At 39.4% G+C, this 9,826-nt stretch overlaps 1 protein-coding gene across 1 annotated transcript in view; it reads right to left on the bottom strand.

Moving 5' to 3' along the window:
- Window positions 1-8,143: 8,143 nt before the first annotated feature.
- The window catches only part of lama4 (laminin, alpha 4), a 44,748-nt gene continuing 43,065 nt past the window's right edge, over window positions 8,144-9,826 (bottom strand). The window contains exon 40 of the mRNA XM_083906141.1: window positions 8,144-9,789. Within this exon, the coding sequence (XP_083762267.1) occupies window positions 9,644-9,789 (146 nt within the window). The 3' untranslated portion in view covers window positions 8,144-9,643. The remainder of the gene's footprint in view (window positions 9,790-9,826) is intronic.

Genomic DNA, 9,826 nt, shown 5'->3' with positions numbered 1-9,826 from the left:
TCTAGGCCCATTCTGAACATTCTTTGTCCTGTGTAGTGTATTCTGTGTAGAACTTTGTATTGTATGAGTTGTAAGTCTGGGGCTTTAATCATTTTGAACATGTTAGCTGATATTTGTTTCCAAAAAGTTTCGTCTGGGCTGATGCCTAGGTCTGTTTCCCATTTTTTAGTTGGTAAGGAGATTATTCTCTGTCAGTAGAGCATACGTTTTTGATAATATTCTGGTAGATGTGAGGTTTAGAAATTGATTTATTATTAAAGGTAGTTCTAGTTCCCATTTACTAGTTCTAAACCTTGTCCTAATTATAGATTTAATTTGCAGGTACTCAAGAAACTTACTACTGTGGATGTTATATTGCTCCATCAGGTTCTGGAATGGGATGAATGTGTTATGTTCGAGTATTTGTTCCAGGTGCCTTATTCCTTTTTCGTGCCATGTTGAGAAGTTTAACATTACTTTATTTCGCAGGATGTCAGGATTGTTCCAGATTGGGGTAAGTTTACAGGGTATATGTGAGGACTTAGTGATTTTAATAAATTCCCACCAGGCTGAGAGGGAGGTTCTTATAGTTATGCTTTTAAAACATTGGTGCTGTTTAATGGTTGTACTGATGAAAGTTAGATCACAGATTCTGATATATTTGTAGAATGTTTTTTCTATGTCTAACCATTGATTGTCCAGTGGGTCAGGTTTTATCCATTTTTGGACATACTGTAGTTTATTAGCCAGGAAGTAATTATGAAAGTTTGGAAGTTCTAATCCTCCACAGGTTTTTACCTTTTGAAGGGTTTTTAGACTGATGCGTGCTGGTTTATTTTTCCACAGGAATTTTGTGGTAGCTGAATCTAATGATTTAAACCAGGTTGGTGAGGGTTTGGTGGGGATCATAGAGAAGAGGTAATTAATTTTTGGTAAGATCATCATTTTTATAGTGGCGACTCTACCCATAAGTGATATGGGTAGAGAGGTCCATCGTTGGAGGTCATTTTCAATTGTTTTAAGTAGAGGTGTATACTTTAGTTGAGTCAGGTCTGAGATCCTAGAGGATAAACTAATTCCCAGGTATTTAATGTTGCCTGATTTCAAGGGAGTCGGTAAAGATGTTTTGAAGTCAGAGTTGATCGGTAGAATAGTTGATTTTGTCCAATAATTGAGCAATCTGAAACTGCTGAGAATTTATTGATGAGTGAGATAGTACCAGAGAGAGTGTTTTGTGAGTTTTGAAGGAAGAGTAATACATCATCTGCATATAGGCTTATCTTGTGGTGCAGATTTTCTGTTTGAATACCTTTGATATTTCCATTTTCTCGAATTGCGGCTGCAAGCGGTTCTATAAATATGGCAAACAGTGAAGGGGAGAGTGGACAACCTTGTCTGGTGCCCCTCTGGAGCTTGAAGCTTGGAGATGTTTGAGCGTTTGTCCTGACCGAGGCACTGGGTGAACTATAAAGAATTTTGATCCAGGAGACAAAGTTTTGTTTGAATCCAAATATATCCATTGTCGCAAGGAGGAATTTCCAGTTTACTCTATCAAATACTTTTTCTGCATCTAGTGACATAATTGCTGATTCAAGTTTATTGATTGTGCTACTATAATAATATAATATAGTCTACTATATTAATTAGCCTGCGCGTATTATTTGTTGAGTGTCTGCCCTTAATAAATCCTGTCTGGTCTGGGTGAATATTGAAGGGGTTGATTTTTTCCAGTCTCCTCGCTAAGGCTTTGCAGATGATTTTAAGATCTGCATTTATGAGTGAGATTGGCCGGTAGCTGGATGGGAGTGAGGGGTCTTTATCTGGTTTAAGGTGGAGACAGATATGTGCTGTGTTTATGTGTGGGGGGAGAGTGCCACGTTCCTTAATTTCCATCATAGAGCATCATAGAGTTCTACAGTTTGAGATGGGAGATTCTATGGTGCTGATCTGTTCGTTGTTAAGTGGCAGATTTATAGAGTTTAAAAATGTTTATCTCTGTACTAGATGAGGTTTTATTGGAAGAGTATAAGTTTTTGTAGAAGTCTCTAAAGACGTTATTTATTTCCTCCGGTGTGTGGGTTAATTTCCCGTCAGGACCTTTTATGGAATGGATAGTTGTTTTTTCCTTATTTATTTTAAGTTGATTAGCTAAAAAACTGCTGGATTTGTTACTATGTTCGAAGTTTTCCAAGCGTAGCCTTTCCAGTTGGAACTGTGTTTTCCTTTCAATTATTTAATTTAATTCAAGTTTTAATTGTCGTATATTGTTCAAAAGGTGTTTGTCTTGTGAGGCGATGTAAGCAGTCTCCAGTGTTTTAATTTTCTGTTCTAATTCTATTTCTAGTAAATTGTTTTTCTTCTTTTTAAATGAGGAGAAGGAGATTATTCTACCCCTCATTACTGCTTTAGCAATTTCCCAGAGAACACATTGCGAAGTTCCTGGTAGGTTATTGAACTCCAGAAAGGTTGCCCACTCGTCCTCGATGTATTTGTTTGGGTCATTTAGCAAGGATGTATTAAGTCTCCAGTTTCTGTTTGGTGGGGTAACTGCCTTTATAGTTATGTTTAGTGAGACCGGTGCATGGTCACTGATAGTGATAGGGTGGATATAAGTGTCTGCAATATTTGCTAGAATTGAGCTGCTGGTCAGGAAGAAGTCAAGTCGTGAGTAGGAGTTGTGTACCGGTGAAAAGAAGGTGTATTCTTTCGTAGCTGGGTTCCGGGAGCGCCAAGCATCACAGAGACAACAATCCTCCATATATTTTTTAAGAGTCCCCGTCGACTGCCAGTTTCGTGTTGTTTCTGTCATACTGAGCCTGTCTAATTCTGGGTTGAGTGTCATGTTGAAGTCCCCTCCCAATATGACTGTTGTGTCCAGGTGAGTGGATAGTGAGGAGAAGAAGGAGTGAAAGAAGGAAGGATCATCAACATTTGGTCCATATATGTGTCCAGCCATGGCAAAAGGGTGAAGAGGATGTGGCCATTGAATGTAGGCACTCCTCAAACTGCTTTAGGGAGAAATTCAGCCTGAAAGATTTCGACCTTCTTGAGGAGCCAGGCCAATAGCTGCTCATTTGCATCACATTAACATGGTCACAACCCCCCACCCAGTCTAGCTGTCAGTGACATCTTAGCCCACAGGACAGAAACAGTGTAGCAGTTTGACATCAAAGGAATGAATGTAGTTCATGTCAATGTAGTGTTATTTGCTGTAAGTACTTCAGTGGACTGATAAGAATCAGAATTTACTTTATTGATCCCCAGAGGGAAATTCTTCTGTAACAAAAAACACTTGAATAAAAATGAAAAACAAGAAAGGTGAAAGATAGATACATACTTCAAATATCAAATAAAATATATCCAAGTGTGTGAAGGAGAGTTAAATATTTTCCAGACCATGGACTATATTATCATCTTCAATACAAGTTCCTCCCCCACAATGTGGCTGTACCCACTCTGTCCATCACAGTTGAGATGCGGCTAAATGATGACATCACAAGCGCACCGTCTTCTGCTTACTCTTCTGTGCTGTAACCTTTGGTGCTGGGCATGTGAAGTATTTTGCCTCATCAGAACAGAAAGGCCTGATTTTTTCAAAAAGATATGTCTGCCTGTCAATGGTCAGTCCAGGTGGGGCCAGGACGGGAAGACTGTCAACAGGGGGCAGAACTCCTGGGTTGCACAGTAGCTGAAACTCGATAGGCTCTGCATCACTGTGAGTTTGAGCAAGCACCACACCTGGTCTGTTGGCATCAAAGCTGTGACAGAATAGAAGCACACAACAGGATATTTAAAACATGGCTCACTGTTCACATGGAACACTATCATGTACATTCGTGATTTTTTTATTCATAAAATGCAGAATTTTGAATATAAATACCTTAAGTGCTGATAACTCTTGATCTGTGGGAGCTTTCGAAAGTAGGGACTCAGATGTGTCTGCCAGTCGATGGTCTTTACTATCACTCTGCCATCTGCCGTTCCAACAAGCTGCGGAATATTGAGGCGACTTTCAGGAGAGCTGTGTTCCACTACCTGTTGACAGCAAGAACCACAATGAAAATAATTATTTTACTTTTCCCCCAAAAAAATCACATTTTACACATTACATATTGCAGTCTATATAAGCATTTGGCTATTGTATAGAAATCAATTTATACACATACCAAGAGCCTTAGCCGACCTCATGTATTGACGCCACACTGAGGCCTTGGACACATGGGTTGGCAGCAACTTCACATGCCAATCCTTATGCCCAGGATTCTGAAATAAAATAAAAAAAATACTTGTTTCAGATCATGGTTCATGTTAACAGGCACTTTATCACTGAATCAGCATAGATTGATCATTAGTATTGCTTGAATTATGTGTGAATGCCACACCTTTATGTGCATGAATTGCACGTGTAATTAACACGTTCATCACACATTGTGTTAATCATGTATGATTCATGCATGCAAAGGTGTGGCATTCACACATCATTCAATGCAATGTTAGGTTTCGAACACGGGAGTTTCGTCTCAAAGCATTTGAATTATCAAACTGAACCTGCGGGTGTACAAAATCTCAAAGAGGGCCGTGACATGCTCCCCTTACGACTTATAATACGCTCATCTGACGGAACAAAAGTTTCGATGTGCGCATCATTTCATTGTCATAATACAGGACCGAGCTAGCGAGCTAAGCAGGCACAGCTAATAACAATGTAGCCAAACGGCGTTATGAAACGCACAGTGGATTATTAAAAGACAGCGTCCCTATGTGCGTCTGTATGTGACTTTGATCTTCACAGCATCCAGCTCTGCTCCTCTTCACCACTGTGACTCCAGCTGTCCCACATCAGATTCTGACACCGCTCTACATGTTTCATTATTTATTTTTTGTTTGCATATTGTGTTAGACATGCTTTTAGATTTGGCCCTTTTTTTATTTTAATTTGTACTCTTGAATATGATGGTAAAACATTTTCCTTTGTGAATAATACAGTTATTTTGCACACCCTGCATGCATTTGTACACCTGTGTAAAGTAAAGACTTGTGGAAGGAAGCTGAATATTTACTGATTTTGTTATATTATTATACTAGACAAGCTAGATTTACGCAATAAAAATGATGTAGTTGTCATCAGTAAACAAAGTAACTCTGATTCTGAAGTGTTTATCAATAAACCACAACATATATGAATTTACATTTTTAATAATAATAGTCATAAAAAGACAGACTTATTATCAACAGTCTTCATAGACACAGTACTGTTTTCATGAGCTGCGTATGTTCTTCTGAACAACACAGGCAGGTAAAACAAGACGATTGTCTTTCCCCAGTCTGTGGATCCACTTCATGAAGTGATGGTAAGGTGTTCGGTGATATGACTGTCTGTAAAACAATAATTATAGCGATATCGAATCGAAGTAGCTGTTCTTGTAAATGTAAATGTAAATGAACTGTAAATATGCTAACATTAGCTCAGCTGGCGTTACATATAAACATGGATAAATATGGTGGTAAAAATAAATATGAAACAAAATACTCACTTTATACGGAGGCGGCTGTTTACCCCGTTTCCTTCATCCACCGGGCCGGCGCCCGCTACCCCCGTTGCCCGTCCGTCCGAGATGTTCCAGATCCGGCCAGTGCCAGGCCGAAGTGCATGCAGCTCGGCTCCGCTGCGACCTGGCTCTGGCTACACTCGGCCAGAGTTGCTAGCCAGAGCCCGCGGCGGCACAAAACGTTCGCCAGGTACTCGGTACCGTGAAAAAGCAGGCATTTTCCCTCGCAGCCACATCAGTTTGAAAACTACATTCTGTCATTATCTTCTCAGTTTACAAGGCCAAATTAAAGAGAGCGAGAGCCGGTGGTAGCTTTTTAGCAAAGATAGACACTGTGTTTACATTCTGGGAATGAAGTCTCGTCCATTCTGGGAAGTCTCGTCCCCCTGTGGGTGAGTCAAAAAAGTGCAGAACTAGAGTTGTAGTTTCAACACTGAAACTAATGAGCCCCCTCACACGTGACACACCTCGTCAAATGACGCGTTTTGCGTCATCTGACGCGGTTTGCTTTCACAAAACACTCGTCGATGTATTCCTCTAGGTTATCCAGTCTTCTGTTTTGTCTTACTGTTTTTTATTACGTCTTTTATTGCTATTTGGCCTCGGATTAGTTGGCGATGTGCAGAGGAAATGTTTGTATTAGCTGCGCGCCGCCATGTTGGATTTTCGCACTACAGCATTACCTTCGCCCAGGTAGTCTGGCGCTGACGTCCCACCTGGTGAAGTGCAGAAGTTGCAGACGACTCTGCAATTGGCTGTATCACTGAGGCGGAGGAGGAGTGGACTCCTTCGTTGAGTGGTGTGAGACTAACCATCTGCATCTCAACACCACCATAGTCCTAACATTGCACATAAGCACCCTCAGCTACAGGTGTAACACAGAATGCCAGAGGAACTTCTTTCTTCATCATCCATCAGACTGTTTAATTCATCTAACCTTTGGTCACGGAAGGCACAGTGGAGACACTGTGTCATGAGCCTCTTATCCACTTCATCCATTTTCACTTTATCGTTTTATTTAGTCTGTATTTTTTTTAAATTTACGCTGCTAATTGCATAGTATGTATACCTATATACTTTTTTTGCATTTAGTTACTTATTTTATTTTATGTTACTCTCAGTTTTATTACTTCACCTTTGTATTGCAACTGTTGCACAGCAATTTCCCTCAGGATATATAAAGCTTCTTGAATCTTTGGCCTGATGACTCTGACTGATAAAGCTTTCACAGCTGTTTCGTCTCAATCCCTTCTCTGTCTCTTGCTGGTACATCAAAAAACATCAGCGTGAATGTCTCCTCTGTCAGAGCCTGAGCAGGTCTGCTTTGCCTGTATTGGCTCTATGCTTCTGGTTCTGGGTCCATGTATGGAGTTTGCATGTTCTCCGAATGTGCACATGTGGAAACATGCAAATGTTAACTGGAGGTAGATTTGTGTCTTTATTATTCAATCAAAAATTGCTAAATTGCTAAGACTTCAAACCTTTTTTCACTGCATTCAAAAACTTTGTTTCTATGATTGAAACATTTCTTTTTGATTGAAGTGATTTTTTAATTGAAATGTTTTGGTTGTTGATTGAAGCAAACTTTTTTTTGATTGAATAATAAAGACACAAATCTTTTGTAACTTTTGTTTTATCGATGGTTCAGTCACTCAGCTTCTTAAAATGAAACCTTCTGCCAAACAATCCTGTTGAGGTCAAGCCTAAGCTACCTCACCCCAAAGCGCTGGTCTGCTCTGACGTTTGATGCTGCAAGAGCTCAGTCAGAACAACAACAAAGTGAGATTTACACAGACATATTATACAATGTGCACAACCTCATTCTACTGTCATTCTAACAGTGGTGATCAATATTAATCAAGGCTAGACTAGAAGTATGCAACAAAACAGGACAAAAAGGGAAATGTGTCAGCATTTTAACGAAACAACAATCATCGTATGAGTTCATCAGGCAAAGGTCCAGATGAGACAGATGAGAGTTTTAATACTGAATAAAAAGAAAAATAATTTTGCTTTAAAAAGATCATGTAAATGTGGCTTGTATCTAATAATCCTTCACCTCTGTCCATCTTCAGCTACTATTTCAGTCTCTCCTACATTATCTGACTGACTGCAGGCAAGTCAATATTTCTCGTGGATATGTCAGAGGTCAGCACACACCAGAATTAAACAAACTTGCATTAACCTTGGCTGTATTAATCACAATGATTAATGCATTAATCAACTTTGACAGCCCCAGATAAATCTGTAGCCAAAATGTTGCTTCTCAGCATGTTTGTTAAACAAGTGCCTTGATCCTAGAGCATTAGGTTTATATTCTGTACACTGATGAACAGCAATCTTCACCTGCATTGGTCCTCACTAAAGCGAAACACATGACAATGTGTGGTGCCGGGCATAAAAAAAGAGGACAGATCTCTTCCATTACACACCGATGTACATTTACATACTCTTTAGTGACCAAAGCAGGTGAACTTCACTTCTCTATGTGTTTGTTGAAGAGGAGGTAAGATACTGGTGCATTTACTTCTGTGAAACACAGTTGTTCCGGACTAAAGCGTGTTCACATGACAATGTGTTCAGCTCCTCCCGCAGACACGACCCCAGCGTTTCATGAACTTCTGAATTTTGCACACAGTTCCACTTCTTATGTGTGTGTGTGAAAAGGTTGAAAATGAAAATGAAATGCAAAAATCAATAATGAAAAAGTGATTTAATAATTTGTTTACTGATGAATTGTTTGAGAAGGCTATCAGATATAATAAAAAGTCTTGACTTTGTTATTTTATGACAGTTATTGAGTGATAAATGAATGAACATGGACACACACCATAACTGCTTTTAACTGCTGAATACATTAGTTTGAGGGTTACCCAAGCAAAACAAACATGTTGTGATTTTCTTTCAATTTTTCTGACACTTCAAACAAACATTTAATCCTGTGAAATATGCAGGGACAAAGCCAACATGTGGATCTAAGGTATCAATTTAGTTTTTGGGCCTTGAAATGAACACTTCTTTTATACTGTAAATGAATTAAAGTGATTGGTTTGTGGTTGTTTGAGGTGCTGACAGAGAACACACAGGCTTGCCCTCAGTAAAAACATTGATTTATCCATTGAAATGAATCAGCGTTTTTAGCTGGTGAGGACACAGGAGCTGCTGGTCTACTGCTGCCTCTTCAGGTATGTTTGTGTCACTGAGTCCATGGATAGGATTTCAAACACTAAAGTCTCAAAATAGCACATCTGAAATTACTGAATTACTAGTTTGCATCTTTCATTCCTTTCCCCTCTCTCTGTGTGTCCTCATCTTGCAGGTTTCAGGATCCAAATCCAGTCTCGAGGCTACTACTATGATTATTATTATTATCACACATGTCCTCACCATTATTATTATGCTATAATTAAAAGTCAATATCAGTAAAATTTTATCAACAATTTCTGCTGCTGCTTATATAAATGACAAACATGTCACCACTGACTCAGAACTGTCCTGATCACTGTTGTATCTGCTCTTGTTCTTCTGTCTCTACCTCCTTTCCCTCTTGTCCTTTCTTCCCCCCACATCTCCTCTGTCCCCCACCTTTCTGTCCAGCTGAGGCTGTTAAAAAGGTCTTCCTGTTAAAAGGGAGGTTTTTTTTCTCTCCACCGATGCCTACTGCTTTCTCATTGTGTGAATTGCTGGGTTTCTCTGCTCTGTAAGATGTTGTCTATGTACAGTGCCGTGAGATGATGTTGCGATTTGGCGCTATACAAATAAAATTGAATTGAATTGAATTGAATTGATGGTGGATCAATAAACTATTTGAGTTGATGTTAAGTTGTTGATTATTTTCTATGGACTTATAGTAGGTGTGGGTGAGGGAGCTGTTAACAAACTACAGTCAGAATTTTAACAATCACTAGAATTATTCTGATCATCTCCAGTCTTTTTAACTCATGGTTTAAGGAAGAGGTGATCATGGGGTGGGCTGTAAAAATACTATTTAAAACAAACAGACAAAGTGAAAACAAACAGCAATACTTGTCTTCATGGTTATATGATCAGAAAGAGAGTTTTTAATGTGATTGGTCAGTGCTATACTGGGGTTAATGGTGCTTGTGACTGAAATGTTATGCTGCTGGGCATGATCCGATGCTGACGGCTCCAACGACGAGGTAGGCTTTGCTCAATCTTGCTGCCCTGTTATTAACGGACATGTTTCTCATGCAGCCAATGTAGGAGTTTGTGGTTAGAGTGTTCTCTGGCAGAGAAGGATCTGAAAGGAGAAGAAGTGTCAGCAGGCCTCCATCAAT

This window comes from Microchirus variegatus (genome assembly GCF_963457635.1).
Source record: "Microchirus variegatus genome assembly, chromosome: 19".
NCBI lineage: Eukaryota > Metazoa > Chordata > Actinopteri > Pleuronectiformes > Soleidae > Microchirus > Microchirus variegatus.
The sequence above is the reverse complement of the archived record's forward strand: the minus strand, read 5'-3'. Positions and strand labels throughout refer to the sequence as shown.